Genomic DNA, 17,793 nt, shown 5'->3' with positions numbered 1-17,793 from the left:
GTATAGTCAAAAAAATATGTGATGGTATCACCCAAATTGGAAGTTTAACATCAAACTTGAAAAAGTACTTTTGCCAGACTCTTAACAACGCAGCCCTTATTATGTGATTTCTAAAAGTTTTATCAATCTTTTTCTGCATAAAAAGATAAGCATGCCACCCAAAGTACAAGTCCCATCCTTCAACGTTCAATATCCTTTTATTGGACAAGTTAATCCAATCCGTCATCCATGTTAATGCACAAGAATCATAGTAAAGTGTCAGATTTGGTGCTTTAAGTCCTCCACGTTCTCTGCTATCTTGGATAATCTTAAATTTAACTCTCGCTTTCTTGCCTTCCCAAATGAAACGATTCAAATCTCTTTGCCATTCTTTCAAGTTAAGTTCATTTTTTAAAATAGGTAACATCTGAAATAAAAAAAGAAGCTTAGGTAAAATGTTCATTTTAATGGCCGCAATACGACCCAGCAAGGAAAACTGCAGCTTTTTCCACATCAATAGATCCTTTTGTACTGATTTCCACAATCTTTCATAGTTATTGTGATACAATTTCATGTTAGAGGAAGACAAAAAGATTCCCAAGTATTTAACTTTGTTAACCACTTCAAGTCCTGATATTTGCATAAGTTGATTTTTATCTTTAGATGTCATATTCTTTGTAAGAATTTTAGTCTTGTTAACATTAACTCTGAGTCCAGCCACTTTACCATATTGATACAACTCTTGCAACAAAGATTCCAATGACTCAATTGGTTGAGACAATGTAAAAACTAAGTCGTCCGCAAAAGCTTTAAGTTTCTATTCTTTAGCAGAAATCCTTAAGCCTTTAATCATTGAGGATTCTCTAATTCTGGACAACAAAATTTCCAGTGACAATACAAATAATAAGGGAGAAAGTGGACAACCTTGTCTGGTACCCTTTTGTATATCTATAAGTTCTGTCAGGTCTCCATTAATAATTATTTGAGCAGATTGTTTTTGATAAATCGCCTTTATAGCTGTTTTGAATTGATCTCCAAAGTTCATATAGTCCAACATTTTGTTTAAGAACTGCCATTCCAATTTATCAAAGGCTTTCTCCGCATCAAGAAAGATAAAAGCCGATGGTATTTGGTTATTCTTATCCAGATATTCCAATAGATTTACAATTTGTCTAATATTATTCTTCATGTATCTACCAGATATGAAACCAGTTTGATCATCATGTATATAATGTTGTAATATCTGCATCATTCTATTAGCCAAAATTTTTGCAAAAATTTTATAATCCACATTTGACATGCCTGTTGTACAAGATTGTGCTCACTACAAACGGTTGCTTCCCATTTTTATCATTCTTTTCTCATCCCCGCATGCGTTGTTCAGTGTCATCTCCAGGATGGCAAAGGCCACGGTGCGGAGGTGATCACTTGTGCTATACAGCCTTTTCTATTTGCTTTGGAGTGTGTAGATAAGATGATAAGATAAGATGATAAGATAAGATAACATAAGATAAAATAACCTTCATTGTCATTTTTTTATACTGTGGGCATGATGGCACACATCTGAATGTACTATTCACTTGAATCCTTTAAAGCAGCTGTATTTTTGCTAAGGATTTTGCAGGTGTTCTCACCACCAGTTGGCAATGGGTTTTGTTCAATTCCCATTGAAAGCTGTCTAAACTGCGATAGTGGCTGTCGTCCACAGGCATCTGCCGGAGGGACAAACGATGCCACGTGCCTCCTGTTGCAAAAGATGCAGCATGTATATGAGACATCAAGATACATGCACCCGTACACTATTACGGCTAGCTACAAATGAAATAGCAATAGCAATAGCACTTAGACTTATATACCGCTTCACAGTGCTTTACAGCCCTCTCTAAGCAGTTTACAAAGTCAGCGTATTGCCCTCCAACAATCTGGGTCCTCATTTTACCGACCTCGGAAGGACGGAAGGCTGAGTCAACCTTGAGCTGGTGAGACTCGAACTGCCAAACTGCTGGCAGCCGGGAGTCAGCAGAAGCAAGCCTGCAATACTGCATACTAACCACTGCGCCACCAGAGGTTAATGCTATGACCGCTTCGTAGTAATAAATTCAATTATTAAAAATAACGCGTACGTCAAGAAGGACTTCAGTTCACCCATCTGTTGAGCCCCTCTATTGGAAGCAGAACCAGGTGGGAGGGGCCAGTGCAACTAGCCAAAGAAAGGCGGAGTGAGAACAGTTCGAATTCTGTGACGTCACAATGCCTTTTCCCCTATAATACGTAGCGGAATAGTTCCGCGGGACATGCGTCAACTAGAACTCCCGAGATTAGCGATACTGTAGGGTCACGTGCGCGTCATGTCACGTGACAAGAATTGCCCGGTCTCGCTTCCCTCCCCCCCAAAATCATGAAATCATAGATGTACGAAAAGTAAAAATCATACAGTATTGCTATCCTCTACTACGGGACATGCATTTAAGCAGGGGTAGTCAACCTTGGCTCTTTTATGACTCGTGGACTTCAACTCCCAGAATTCCTGAGCCAGCTAAGCTGGCTCAGGAATTCTGGGAGTTGAAGTCCACGAGTCATAAAAGAGCCAAGGTTGACTACCCCTGCATTTAAGGAACCCATTTGGAAGTTTATAACAGTGAACATTTCTTCCCCCTTCAGATTCAGCCTTAAGCCTTGTTTCTGCATAGCAACGGCGATCTGCAGAAATATTTGTACGATACTATTGGGCAACCAAGTGCCATTTTCCGCCAATGAAAATATTTCAGTGTGCATAGAGTTGCGAAATCAGAGTTTTAAAAATGTATGGGTTTCTCTTTTTTAATTCTAGAAAAAGTCACTTTTCAATAACGTTGCGAGCGGGGGAAGGAGTAAAGGCAGGTTGTCATAACAATCTATACTCCTTCAGATGTGCGTTACTTGTTAATAATGCCGCTGTAGTCTTTAGAAAAAAAAAATACCAGCATTGCCAGATTTCATCAATATTCCGTCGTGGACTTAAAATGAACCGCCCGTCTGTTCGCCAAATCCAGACTGAATAATATTGATTGTTTAACTTTTACATCTCAAGTTGAAAAATCTCCAATCGCAACGCCACCCCCCCGACTCGAAAACACAAGAAACTTCTTTTTTGCTATTACTTGACAGATATACTGCTGTATAATTACATCTGTCCCGTGTTTTTCTCACTAGGTGTTTTTCCCGCGTCTCCTCTAAGCCTAAAGAAGAGAGGGGGGGGGGAATGGTCAAAGGAGCCCGGAAGTGAAAAGCCTTAGAGACTTGTTTTTAACGTGGTGTATCTATGATACAAAGGGAGGAGTTGACCCGGAAGTGAACGAGCGGTGGGTGGAGCTGGCGTTGTGTTTCTATGTCCAAGGTGGCGGGTCTGCTTAGTTCAACATGTCGATAGAAATCGAGTCCTCGGAGTGAGTGCGCTGAGGGGGGCCGCTGGTCGGCCAAGGGGCCGGGAGGGTTTTGCGTTTCGGTGCCAGCTTCCTTTGGCCTGTCCCAGGCCTGGTTCCTCCTCCCCCGCCGCCCTGCTGCTTTCCCCGTTGCTATAACTGCAACCCAGCAGCTGTGGGGAGGCACCGGGTTGCTCTAAGTTCATTCCGGAAATTTCCGAAGGCGGCCGAAGCTTTGCGCTTGTATATTTACTGCAGGGGTTAGTCAACCTTGGCTCTTTTATGACTCGTGGACTTCAACTAAGCTGGCTCAGGAATTCTGGGAGTTGAAGTCCACGAGTCATAAAAGAGCCAAGGTTGCCTACCCCTGATTTACTGGTTATTCACATGGAAGGCAAAAACACATGGGGTGGAGTGGGTGGGTGGGCGAATGGGGTGTCGGGGGCGGGGGGGGGAGAGAAAGAAATGCATTTGGCAGCGTCAGTGCAGGTAGTCCTCAACGTAAGACCGCAGCTGAGCCCAAAATTGATGTTGCTAAGTGGGAAATTTGTTAAGTGAGTTTTGCTGCATTTTACGACTTTTCTTGCCACATTTGTTACCTGAATCACTGCGGTTGTTAAATGAATAACGCCGTTGTTAAGGGAATCTGGTTTCCCCCTTTGACGTGGCTTGTGTCGGAAGGTCGCAAAAGGTGATCACTTGAACCTGGGCCACTGCAACCGTCATAAATGTGAGTCAGTTGTCAAGCATCCAGATGTAAATCACGTGACCATGGGGATGCTGCAACGGTTGTAAGAGTGAAAAAATGGTCAGAAGTTTCCTTTTTTCAGGGCTTGTTGTAACTTTGAATGGTCACTAAGCGAACTGTTGTAAGTCGAGGACTACCTGTAGAATCAAAAAGGAGCAAAAGCATCTCTTAGTTCACTACACTGCTGTGTAGCTACTAAGCTCTGCTTGAATTTTCCCCCTCTTTGAGACAGAAATGAATATCGGAAAATGGCTTCTAATAAGATAGTATGTTATTTGTGTGGGAGAGAGGGACTGACAAAATGGAATAAATATCAGTAATTAATTGCGCTAATTGTTTTGTTCAGTGTCATCCGTTTAATCATGCAATATCTGAAGGAGAACAGCCTTCACCGGGCCCTGGCTGCATTGCAGGAGGAAACGACAGTGTCTCTGAACACGGTGGACAGCATTGAGAGCTTTGTGGCGGATATTAACAGTGGCCATTGGGATACAGTACTGCAAGCCATACAGTCCCTCAAGTTGCCAGACAAAACGCTCATTGATCTGTATGAACAGGTCGGCAAGCTTTACGCAATAATATTTTGAGTTGTACTTGGCGCATATTTTGAATTGCTAGAAAATATAATTGGCATTTTGTATCTTTGCAGAATATTCATCTTTCGTTTTTGAACAGAGAGGTAAATGATACACGTATGATGTATCAAAAGTATGATCACACAGATAACACAACTTAATATTATGTGCCAAATGTCATGGCATCATCACATAACTACATTATTTATGTCACGCTGTCATTATGCACATGCCATTTGAGATATCATGGCATTTATGGTTGCTGCTGTCTCTGAAAATTAAATCATTCCTATTTAGTATAAAATTATATTAGCTCTATATGCAATCTGGTTTTTCCCCAGTTTTTACACTCTGTTGAATAATTTTTTAAGATATTTTTCCCAAGAATATAAGCTTTGTATCGTACCGTGCTTCTGCAATATAATACTGGTACCACATAATAGTTTTATAGATATTAGTGCATTTTATATACATCTCTGTTCAGACTTGAGTTATTTTTTTTCATTAAAAAAGTAAGAATTTTCAAGACTTATGGTCTACACTCTTTTTCAGTTTTGAAACTTGAATCAAATTTTGCTAACATTGATCATCAACTGTAATTTCATTTAAATTTACAAGTCACATAAGTGTAGTAGTTTGGTGCGTTAGCACATGTTTGTATGACTAATAATGCTTTTCTGTTGATGTTTCAGGTTGTTCTGGAACTGATAGAACTTCGTGAATTGGGTGCTGCTAGATCTCTTCTGAGACAAACTGACCCAATGATCATGTTAAAGCAAACCCAACCAGAGCGATATATTCATCTTGAAAACCTTTTGGCTAGGTCCTATTTTGACCCACGTGAGGTAAAAACTGTGTTAGCTCATAGTTTTTTACGTGTGTTATGCTATCTAATGTGTGAAGGAACCACTAGGCTAAGCTGGTTCTTAAATAATATTATATTGCTGTTTGTTTAGCCTAATTAGGTTTACTTTATTTTTCTCATTTACAATTTGCAATATACATCTCATTTAATCATTTCTGCATAATGGAAGATCTAGCTTGTTTACCAATTTCTGCATTTTGCAATGATATATTTAGAATATAAGTTTAATTAATAAATGGTAGATAAATGTTACCTGTCTTCTAAGAGATTTAGGACTGGTAAAAGAAGAAGTTATTAGATGTATTTCTAATATTTTTGGGATGGGTTCAAGTACCTCTGTGGAACTAGTGTTAAGAATTTTAAATTCTCTGTTGGTTTGCACATATATTCTTTCCTTTTACCTCACATATTCTTTGTTTGACTAATTTTACCTAAAGTGACATGCTTTTTCTTTGAAAATTCTGATTGAACCTGGCCTGTCTAAACAAGTTGAGGTATATACAAAGATAAGACATTAAAGAGAAATATGATTTTATACAGAGGAAAGAGGCTGAGAACCCATGATCTTGCGCCTTATCTAAAATTTAGAATTGTTCCCTGTTAGACATTTTGTTTCAATGTGTCATAAAATAAGAATGCTTTTTATTTCTTGGTTACATTTCAGTTTGAGATCTGACCTAGTTTGGGATAGACTCAACATGGTAGCTCTGTTTTTCTTTATGTGAGAGTGTAGACGGGTGCAATTTTGTTGCTCTTGCTTGTTTTTGAGATAGCATTTGATATAATTAACAATCTACTCTTCTTAGATTGTCTGTGTGAGTTTGAGGTACTGTACATGGAAGTTATTTCTCCTATTTGCAGAATGGTTTTACATAACAGAGTGTGCTTTTAGATCTGGCAGTGGTATTGTTGGGTACCAAAAGGCACTGCTTTGCCCAAAGTTCTATTTAACATTTATATAAAGTCACTGGGACAGTCGTAGAGAAATTTTGGGGGGCGGAGGAGAGTGAGGGGGTTTCCAGTATAGTGACTACAGTTCGATTTCTTTATAATTTTTTAACATTGGTTGTGCATTTATTTAATTAATTTATAAAACCACCCATCTACTAAAAGGAGCTTTCCTTTTATAAGAATAAAACACAAAAGAAGGCAATGGTGAAACCCCAATAATAGGGCATGTATGGTCTGAACGAGTTGTTGGACAGTCATAGTGATGGATTAGAACAGGGCCAATCAGTTAAGATTGGATCTTCACAAATAGAAATCTTGTGGGTTCATGATTTTTAGATAATAGGAACTGAGAATCTTTGCTGTCTTTCCTCAAAAAGAACAGGTCTACAGTTACAACTGTCATTAAAGGCTAAGAAATCACCATGACTGGGAGTATCTGGTATCAGCTTTGGTCTATGTATAAACTTTGCCCATTCCTGGACCACGTTGTGTGGGATGCTTCATTGTGCACATGTGATAATCTTTGTAGGTCAGGCTCGCTGACAAACTGCTGTGAGTGCCTAAAATTGTAGAAAATCTCATCTAGTATTTGCTCACAGCTTTCTCAGTTATGGCCTCTACTGTTTGTTTACCTACTATTATATCTTTGAAGCCCTCTTTTGTTTTGATAAATGACAGAAAAAGGCTTTTTGTTCCTTCCTGTATATTTGCATTCCCTGTGACTGGACAGTGTGTGTATATTTTGTTTTGTCGTGTATTTTTATTTTATAAGCCAGAATAAATTTCTTCTGTTCAGAAAACATACAGGTGAAACTCGAAAAATTAGAATATCATGCAAAAGTTCATTTATTTCAGTAATGCAACTTAAAAGGTGAACCTAATATATGAGATAGACTCATTACATGCAAAGCAAGATAGTTCAAGCCATGATGTGTCATAAATGAGTCTATCTCATATATTAGGTTCACCTTTTAAGTTGCATTACTGAAATAAATGAACTTTTGCACGATATTCTAATTTTTCGAGTTTCACCTGTATGATACTAACTTTCTTCTCAAAGTTGGAAATTGCCTTTCCAGAACTTAATTCTTTTGATTTCCAGAAATTGTTTTATTTTCTATTTGCCTTTAGATCAGTGTAATTTATACAAATAAGCAATCAGTGTTGCTTAGCTGGCTAGATTCAATTCTGCCCCACAGTACTCAATGAGGAACAAAAATTAATATTTCTATATTGGGTATGCTCTTCAAAAAATAATTTATTTATTTGTCACATTACATTGCTCAGTTTCTCTGTATGTGAGAAACAAAATTGCTGATACCAGTTAGAAAGACTTGTCAGCATGAAGTTTGGTCATTTCTGAGAATATAGTAATTATAAATCTAAGTGATGGTTGGGTTTTATTACGTATTGACATAGAAAATTGCTATTTTGAAGATAGGTAACATTTGAACTGTGAGGACTATTTTCCTTTCTTTGCCGGCACATATCTTGATATGTCTTCCACTTTCTCTGGCTGAAGCTATCATGAAGCAGAAGTAATGTGCAGTTTAACAATAAGTAGAAGGTTGGATTAAGGTTTTGTTCTGATTCCAACTAAATAGAGTTGGCCTTTCCCAATACAGTTATTTCTACCGAATTTATCCCCACACTCAAAACAGTGTTGTGGATTTAGAATTGCCTATATATGTGTGTGTGTGTGTGTGTGTGTGTGTGTGTGTGTGTGTGTGTGTGTGTGTGTGTGTGTCAATTTTCAATAAAACATCCCGTTGACAATCCAGACAAGTTGCTCGTTGAGTGGCAGATTTCTCAAAAGAAAGTTCATGCTCTGTTATGTCTGTGGATCTGAATGAATTTGGCAACATGCAAATCCAACGACGACTATTGCGTTTCAGGCATACCCAGATGGAAGCAGCAAAGAGAAGCGGAGAGCTGCCATTGCCCAGGCCTTGGCTGGTGAAGTTAGTGTGGTACCTCCATCTCGTCTTATGGCGTTATTAGGACAGGTATTTCCCCCCCCCCCTTAAGCTTAATGAATGAGTATGAAATGGAAGACTGACCGTTCTTTAAAGCCTAAGATTATGAGTCTTTAATATGGTGCTTAGAAGCTTTTTTTAAAAAAAAATGTCTTAAGTGCCCTTTTGTATTAAGTTTCAAAAGTGTTACGATCTGTGTCTGTAACCCTCTTTGGTGTCTTAGGCCCTGAAATGGCAGCAGCATCAGGGGCTACTTCCCCCTGGCATGATTATTGACTTGTTCAGAGGAAAAGCAGCCGTCAAAGATGTGGAAGAGGAAAAATTCCCCACGCAGCTGAGTAGGCATATTAAGGTGGGTTGTCCTTCACCATGGTTTCAGCAACAGGTCTCAAGTCCTTCTGGGATGAGGGGATTTCAGTTGGATTAAATGAGGAACACACTTAAGGCTTAAAATATCTCACTGACTAGGTCAGGGGTAGTCAACCTTGGCTCTTTTATGACTCGTGGACTTCAACTCCCAGAATTCCTGAGCCAGCTGTGCTGGCTCAGGAATTCTGGGAGTTGAAGTCCACGAGTCATAAAAGAGCCAAGGTTGACTACCCCTGGACTAAGTGAAGTATTGTATTCAATTATCATGTGGCTTATTTGATTTACCTTGTTGTGAGAACCCTACTGTGATTCATTGACCAAACTAATATATTTTAGATGACTTCAAGAAACAGTACATACAGTGCATGTATGTACAGGTCATTTTTATTCTTGTACTTTTAAAAAGAAAAGAAAAGTTGATTTTAGTAAAGAATTGGGTGAGAGCCAGGTTGGTACAGTGGTTAAGGCGCCAGGCTAGAAACCGGGAGTTTCAGCTTCGGCCCAAAGCCAGCTGGGTGGACTTGGACCAATCCTCCTCTCTCCGCAGTAATTACTAGTAATCTTCAGTTAACGACAGTAATTGGGACCAGAATTTCTGACACTAAGTGATACAGTTATAAAGCATGACATCACACCACCACATTGCTTAAGAATGATAATCCCAGTGGTCCCTGTTGCTATTGATAAGTAAGGACTTCTTGGCAAATTCCTCACAGCTTTCAATGAAAGCAGAGCGGAAGCCGACAGGAAGTGGCAAATCCCAGGTGGTTTGCAAGCAGGCTGGTAGGTAGGTAGGTAGGTAAGTGACTGCTGCCGGCGGAAGGCACAAGTTGCACAATGCTTCAGGTACAGCATCAAGCCAATGTTTTTTTGGATCCAAGAGTTAAATAAGATCAAGTTCCAACCAGCGAGTGATCACCAGGGTATCATTTCCAGGGTTGTAGAGAAGAAAGGCAATGCAAGCTACTTTTGTACAGTTGCCAAGAGAACTCCATCAGTGTATCCATGTATCTAGTGGGAACTAAGTTTAATTTGAGGATGTCTTTACCTTTCCAGTCTAGATTAGTATATATTATTTATTATATGCTACTTCTTTATCCCCATAAAACAGTTTGGTCAGAAGTCTCACGTGGAATGTGCTCGATTTTCTCCGGATGGTCAATATCTGGTCACTGGATCTGTGGATGGATTTATTGAAGTCTGGAACTTTACTACTGGGAAAATCAGGAAGGTAATTCTATGACTCCTCTTAACTGCCATGTGAATTACTCACCACACGTCATCAATTCTTTGGACACAATAAATGAAGATGAGTAACATGAACTCTTCTGGAATGCCAGATGAAATTGGAATGGAATTTTAAATTAGGGTATACAGTGCCAAACCAAATGTTCTATTTGCTTTTTTTAAAAAAAAAAAAGCAATGCAGTGCAATGCACTCATTACAGTCCTTTTCAAAATGGAAGTCAGTAAAAGTTGTTATGAGGTGCAAGATCCATGAGCCATATCGAACATTTTCTTCTTTGCTTTATCTTTGCTGTTGGTGGAATGGGTAGAAAGCTTTGGGAGATTAAAAAGGAAAATAGAATGGATGCTTAATTCTTGCTACATTTCAAAATTGGAAATAAATATGAGTGGAGAAAAATGGGCTTTGGAGAAGATGTTGATTGTTTTTGTATACATGATAAGCATAATGTTGGAAATCCCAAATTTATGGAGTAACAATTAACAACATCTGAAGTGCGTACTTTGGGTATAGCAGAGCTTAACTTCAATCTTTGACTTATTCTATTCCAAAGAATCTCATGATTTAGATCTAAAATTGCCCTCTGAATTGGAGCGCCACCACCAGCCTGGATTTTAATAGTATGATTTAGGATAGTGTGGCTTCTGAAATGAATTTTGTATACATTGTTCCTCCTGATGCTTGTTCTTTTCTTAGTTCTATTAACTTATTTTGTTCATTGCTTCGTTTAGGACCTGAAATACCAGGCACAGGATAATTTTATGATGATGGATGATGCAGTGCTGTGTATGTGTTTCAGCAGAGACACGGAAATGTTAGCAACCGGAGCACAAGATGGAAAAATTAAGGTGTGCTAGAGGCCCAATGTGGCACCCAAGAACTCCCTTATAAGCCATGTTTCCTGAACTTCTAAGACCTGACAGACACACAATATGGAGAGTTTGTCAGGGCTCAAGAGTATGAAGATTAATCATCTTCTGAGAATCTGTTCTTTGTCCTTTCTCCATGAGTTTCTGTACTGCTTTCTAAGCATTGATTCATGGGGTAGAGATTAGAAGTATTTTCCCAAAAGAAAGTAGTTCTACTCTTTCTTAGCATCAGGAACAATTTGCACAATCCCCAATCGTGCTGTATAAAGAAACAGAGACAAGTAAATTGTTCCTCTCTAAATCCAAGATTGCATAGAAGGAAACAGTGTTTATGGCAGTGAATCATGCAGAAATACGGGCAGGAAAGAGCAGTTTTCTCTGGGTACATATTTGGGGTTCAGATTGTTCTGTTTTTTCTTTATGGGGTTTTTTTTTTGTAGCCCACATCATGGACTGGCAGTTTAGTGCTATTCACTAATTTCAGGTATTCAATTAATAAAAGGGGCCCGTTTGAGTGTAAGAACATCTTGTTCAACATTCTGTCCCAACAATGGCCAATCGGCTGCCATGGAGAAATCTATTTTATCCGTAAGAACATCAGCCGTATATGTGTTGGGTCTACCCAAGTGAGCGAGGCAATTTGGCGGGAAATGTTATTGCCGTGCGATGGTAACCATCAGTTCCTTGGTTTCTCTGAAGGTGTGGAAGATTCAGAGTGGGCAGTGTCTGAGGCGATTTGAAAGAGCCCACAGCAAAGGTGCCACCTGCCTGAGTTTCTCAAAGGATAGCAGCCAGATCCTGAGCGCCTCCTTTGATCAGACAATCCGGTAGGTCTCCTTTTGCAATTCATTTGGCCGTTCCGTCTGACTCGGAGACGTAACACTAATGTAGTTTTTGTGCCGTTAACAGGATTCATGGCCTGAAATCAGGGAAGACGCTCAAAGAATTTCGTGGTCATTCCTCATTTGTTAATGAAGCTACATTTACACAGGATGGACATTATATTATTAGTGCATCCTCTGATGGTACTGTGAAGGTACGCGCCAAGGTCCTGATGATCACTCGGTGTAATTTGTATGATTCGTTGAAATTTTGGCTCCTTGTTTTTTTTTTGAAACCCACTCTTAGTAGTACAGGTAGTCCTTGACTTAACAACCACAGTTGAGCCCAAAATTTCTGTTGCTAAGCGAGACCATTGTTAAGTAAGTTTTGTCCCATTCTGCGACCTTTCTTGCCCCATTTTATGAGCTTTCTTGTTAAGTGAATCACTGCAGTTGTTAATAACACGGTTGTTAAGTGAACCTAGTTTTCCCCATTGATTTTGCTTGTCAGAAGGCCACAGAAGATGATCACATGACTCCAAGGCACTTGCAAACGTCATAAATATGAGTCAGTTGCCAAGCATCTGAATTTCGATCATGTGGCCATGGGGATACGGCAACCGTCGTCAGTATGAAAAATAGTGCCGTTGTAACTTTAAACAGTCACTAAATGAACTGTTGTTAAGTCGAGGACTACCTGACCTGAACACAGAAATATTTACAAATGCTGTGCAGGGCCTGGCCCAGGTAAAATTGAACTAAATGCAACTTCAGCCTCATAAATGATTTCTGCTTAGCTGCAGCTCTTTCAGACATATCATTTTTTTTTAGTCTTTGGAGACCCACCATAGTTTGAGTTGAACTAGCTTCTGGATGCACTCTACGGGTCAATCTCTTTTAAGTGACTGATTAGTAGATTTTTTTCCCCTTTGTTTTTAATATTGGTACAGAGCGGGTTGACTTTTTGATTGCACTAAAATCACTTTTTAATGAAATGTTTGTATTAGTGCCCATCGTAAGAGGCAGTGTATACAGATGGAGAAAGGCCCTATCTATTATGGGAAACAGTGCTATGGTTAGGGCCATTATTTTATATACCCTGCATGAAGACACACATGGAGTAGCTTGGGTTTCATTCTAATATGGAATTTGCATGTTTTCCTTTCCTGCTTATTTGTTAGGTTTGGAATATGAAGACTACAGAATGCTGTAACACTTTCAAATCTCTGGGTAGCACAGCTGGAACAGACATCACTGTGAACAGTGTGATTCTCCTGCCTAAAAATCCAGAACACTTTGTTGTTTGTAACAGATCAAATACAGTTGTCATCATGAACATGCAGGGGCAAGTACGTGATTGGATTGTATTTTAAAGTCTGAGAGAACACAATCAGTGTCCCTTTTGGACTCAATAGCTAGAGTTGACCATGGGAAGCCATTGTTCCACTCTTTCTGATTTGTAAGACTTTTCAAAGCCATGATTAAGTGTTGCACTGATTGGTTGAGGATGCTGAATTAACAGTTAGGATTCCCAAATAATCTGAAAGACCCCATTTTAGCTTATATTTGTAGCTATTTTTAGCTATTTTCTTTTGTACATAATTTTAAATTGGTTCGGAAGGTTCTTAGAATTTGCTTCAGTGAACTTAGTCATTTAACAAATGCTAAAGAGATCTCAGAAACTTGTACTGAGAGAAAACCCCTCTTTTCCCCATATATTAGCCCGTAACATCGATACTACTTTTAATTTTTATTTTTTATTATTACATTTTTATGCCGCCCATCTCTCCTATAAGGCGACTCTAGGCAGCTTACAGATTATATATATTTTTTAAATAAAGGTTTACACATGTCTCTAATAACATAGTCATAGCACATCTCATATATACTGTAAAGTTAGCTGATATTTCCCTGCGGTGTATTTAACATATTTCCAAAGAGGAGCTAGTGAGGTTTGAAATATGCACATCATAATACTTGTACTATGTATTGAATCAAAAGTACAGTGAAGATTTAATACATACATTTCAGCTCCTTCTCCAGTTGGAGAGATAAAACTCAGTCTCTTTGTTCATCAGCGTCCTTTAATCTCTGAGGATCTGCTTGCTACTTGTGCTGTTGCTAATACTTTGCATTTAGAGATTGCAATTCCCTGACGTTTTTACTCTCCGTGCTTTGGAAGGGCATTGTCACGAGAAATGAATGCTGTACCTTGAACTATAACATGGCTGCTGATTTCTTTTTTCTTGTTAATATTTCAACTTGGTAGATTGTGAGAAGTTTCAGCTCTGGTAAGAGAGAAGGTGGTGATTTTGTCTGCTGTGCCCTTTCGCCTCGAGGCGAGTGGATCTACTGTGTGGGTGAAGATTTTGTCCTCTACTGTTTCAGCACAGTGACGGGGAAGCTGGAGAGAACACTGACGGTGGGTAGCAGATGGTGTCTTGGTAGCAACCTAGCAGCAGTTCTGTATGCCAAGGGTCCCCAACTCCTGGTCCGGGGATCGGCACCGGTCCGCAGCATGCCAGCAAGCGGGCCACACAAACAAGCAAAGCTCCATCCTCGGGATGCAGGCAGTATTCAAAACCACACACCCCTCTGGTCCACGGAAAAACCTTTCTCCATGGCACCGGTCTCTGGTGCCCAAAAGGTTGGGGACTCTGCTGTATGCAGTAGAGGCTAGATTTGGCTCCCTGGCCCTATAGGCTTTTCCACCAAATCTAATATTTCCCCAGTTGACACTTACAGAATTCCTGGCAGAGCAGATTTCCTTCTCAAAAAATGACTGGTAAAGATTACAAAACTCTGCTTCCTGTTTCCTGACTGCCACACCACTTTTTCCCTAACCCAAATATCCACCAGATGTGTAGGCTTCAACTTCAGAATCCCTTGGCTGGCTGACCATTGATGTCTTCAGATATGGGGTGTGTCTGGAAGCCTGCTTTGTGGTGTCTTTTCAGGACTTATTTAGGACTTAGGCCTATAGTTTAACTTTAATCTCACGTGCAATAACCTATTGACTGTAAGTAAATGATAACCATGTATTTAACAATCCACTATGTTTCTCTAATCAAATCAGATGTAATCCGCAATCACAAAGTCAAAATTTAATTTTTCTGCTTTTCCTGTAGGAAAACTAATAGGGATATCCAAGCCACAAGAAACAAGTAGTCAGATTGTTGTTTATTATTAAAGCAGTAAATTTTGCTGTCTCAGCTCGTTCTGTTAATTTCAGAATCTATTCTTCCAGAAAACACTTTTTTTCCCCTTGATTATTTTCTAGAAGTTTGTTTTTCTTTTATGATAAAGAAAGGTATGTATAGAAAATACCTCATTTGATGTTATATTCTGGAGATAATCTTGTTTTTTCTTCCTTTCTGATGTTAAGGTTCATGAAAAGGATGTCATTGGTATTGCTCACCATCCCCACCAAAATTTGATTGCTACCTATAGTGAAGATGGGTTGTTGAAGCTGTGGAAACCATAGAACTGCATAAATTCCTTCAGTATGTTGCTTTTGAATCCCTTGGAAGTGTGCAGGAGTTTATGTTTTCTAAAAGATTAAAAAAAGGCTTGTTTTAACTTATATTGAATTTCATGTTCAGCTATCCCAAGAGAAACCTTTAGCTATATCTAACGCTAGTTGTATATGCAAATTGCAAAATCAGTTCAATTTCTACAAATGTTCTTTTCATACACTTCATTTCTGCTTCTTATGTGAATGACATTACTTCTACATATTTTGGGATTTTTTAAAACAAAATGAATTCTTTTGATTAAAGCAAAAATGAAGAACAAATACATGCATGTTAAAAATTCTGGCAGTATTCATGGAAATGTAAAGCACACATTTAAACATTGCCTGTTGAAAGTTATGATCTTGCAGACTATGTAATTTGGCTGAGTGACACTCCTTGTTATTAAGGTAAATGCACTACTTAATGGCAATGTGTGTAGAACATGCCAAATTAAATTTAGAGCCACACGGGGGTGCGGAGTTCTGCTTTGGTTAGATGTTAATTTCCCTCTCCTATTTAGAATATATATAGATTGTCTTGAATAGTGTAGAAACTAATTGCTATTGTTTTGTAGACTTTTTGATGTTTTGAAATATACTGAGTTTATGTTACAAGCTTCATCTTATTTTCAAGAAATAAGAAAACATTTTGTTTCTTGAAGAATTTTAATTTTGCTGTTCAAAATGGAGATTTTATGGTTTCTAAATTTGTGCAGATTTTTTTTGTAGCTCCTTTTTTAAAAAAAACAACACTTCCCTGTTCTGTAATAAAATATTACTTAAAGAGGCATCTGGCTTAGAATTTTTCTAACTCTCCTTTTAAAATAAGACCAAACTTGAAATTCATGTTTATGAAGAAAGCATACTACTTTCTGCACTGGTGAAGAAACAGTTACTTATTGAGTTGCATCTGCAAATTAGGACTATTAAATGTATCCATCTTTCCTATAAATATTCATGGGCATCAAGAGGGGATCTCATCTTTTTTAATGTTCTGGAGTAGGCTGCAGTGAGAGATTGACTCTGATGTCTAATTCCTTAACTATTACTATACACTAAGTCAGTGGTGGCGAACCTATGGCACGCGTGCTAGAGGTGGCACTCAGAGCCCTCTCTGTGGGCACACGTGCCATGCCCCAGAGATGGCAACCGTCCCTCTTCAACCAACTGCCTGCTAACTCGCTGAGGTCCCACGTGGCCGGATGCATCCTGGCACAGCTGGTTTCCCTCCCCCCCCCGTCCCATCCCTCCTGGCCTCGCATACTCTCCTTTTCCCAGGCACAACCCACTGCATTGCCTCCTCAGCTGTCGGCCAGCTGTCAAGCTCAGAGACGGCTTCTCTGAACTGATGGCGGTGGGCTGCGAGCCCCAGAGTGTGCCGGTTGAGGGACCGGCAGGCTGTGGCTGCTGACGGACACTGTCGCCCCCATGTGCTCACTGGCCTCTTATGTGCGGGGGCCGATGGTGTCAAGCAGCAGCTGCCCCAGCCCCTGCCTCGCCTTGCCCTGCGACAATGGTATCCCTGCCTTGCCTCACCTTGCCTCACCTCACCCTGCAGAACGAGCCTCCTGCCCACCGCCCCACCTGCCAGAGCCCCCCTGGATCTCTCCCAACCCTGCCCAGCCCTCACAGGCATCCCTGCGAGCAACATCAAGGTGACCACGCCGACCTTGGCCACACCCACCTGGCACCCGGCGATAAATAAGTGGGTTTTGGGTTGCAGTTTGGGCACTCGGTCTCTAAAAGGTTCGCCATCACTGCACTAAGTCATTCTCTTTGCAAGTTACGTTAATTCATCCAGCCAATCAGCCACAATTCTGATGTACAGAGCTAAACTATAGCTTGTATTGTACTTGGTGGCATGATCCAGGACAGCTTTTCAGGTGGCTGGTTGGTTTAAGGAATGGTAACACTGTATGTGCCCCAGTCTCTTCTCATTTTCTAATCTCTTTTACAAAAGATCAGTTTGGGGATGTATTTCTGAGTTTTGAGGGGATTAATTATAGGAATGATAAAAGTTTGCTCCTGGAGCCTCCTGTTCCCAATTCCACTCCCCTCAAACATTGACCCTCTCTTAACTGGAAAGACCCTCTATGACCGTCATCACTTAAAATGTCCACCATGTGCCTAAGATGTTACCATGGCTATTAAACCACAGCTGGCTGAACATATGCATTCTTATTCTGTAATTGCAGCATTGTGCCCAAATGTGCAAAAAGCCTCCATAGACTCCTCATGAGCAGGTCATTCCCAGTTATACATAGAAAATGGTCCATAGTGCTAAAGAAGACACCATACCTTTTACCAAGTATCGGCAATCTTTGCTTTTAAAAAAAGAATAGAAATTTGATTTTTAAACCAAATTCTGCTATATGCAGCGGAAACTCTTAGCAAAACTGAATTACAACCATATTGGAAGTTATCTAACATTTTTAAGATTACTTTTTTCATTTCACCTGAAATAGCTTGGTATGTTGAG

The 17,793-nt window shown here is 39.7% G+C and overlaps 1 protein-coding gene across 1 annotated transcript; it reads left to right on the top strand.

Moving 5' to 3' along the window:
- The first annotated feature begins 3,307 nt into the window (after positions 1 to 3,307).
- Positions 3,308 to 16,102, top strand: SMU1 (SMU1 DNA replication regulator and spliceosomal factor). Its single transcript, XM_015813823.1, has 12 exons — positions 3,308 to 3,404; positions 4,475 to 4,685; positions 5,396 to 5,548; positions 8,415 to 8,525; positions 8,719 to 8,847; positions 9,976 to 10,095; positions 10,842 to 10,958; positions 11,679 to 11,806; positions 11,889 to 12,015; positions 12,982 to 13,149; positions 14,070 to 14,222; positions 15,186 to 16,102. The coding sequence occupies exons 1-12, from the start codon at positions 3,379 to 3,381 to the stop codon at positions 15,282 to 15,284; spliced, it is 1,542 nt and encodes a 513-aa protein (XP_015669309.1). The 5' UTR covers positions 3,308 to 3,378; the 3' UTR covers positions 15,285 to 16,102.
- The last annotated feature ends 1,691 nt before the right edge of the window (positions 16,103 to 17,793 follow it).

Source organism: Protobothrops mucrosquamatus, unplaced genomic scaffold, assembly GCF_001527695.2.
Source record: "Protobothrops mucrosquamatus isolate PMUCROS unplaced genomic scaffold, P.Mucros_1.0 scaffold198, whole genome shotgun sequence".
In the NCBI taxonomy this organism is placed as follows: domain Eukaryota; kingdom Metazoa; phylum Chordata; class Lepidosauria; order Squamata; family Viperidae; genus Protobothrops; species Protobothrops mucrosquamatus.
Note: the sequence above shows the minus strand (reverse complement) of the source record. Positions and strands in the feature narration are given on the sequence as shown.

Excerpts from the sequence above, each read along its gene's own strand:
- SMU1 (XM_015813823.1), top strand. The coding sequence starts at position 3,379 with ATGTCGATAGAAATCGAGTCCTCGGA. Across the intron at positions 3,405-4,474 it reads ATAGAAATCGAGTCCTCGGA|TGTCATCCGTTTAATCATGC; the intron begins GTGAGTGCGCTG and ends TGTTTTGTTCAG. Across the intron at positions 10,959-11,678 it reads CACAAGATGGAAAAATTAAG|GTGTGGAAGATTCAGAGTGG; the intron begins GTGTGCTAGAGG and ends GTTTCTCTGAAG.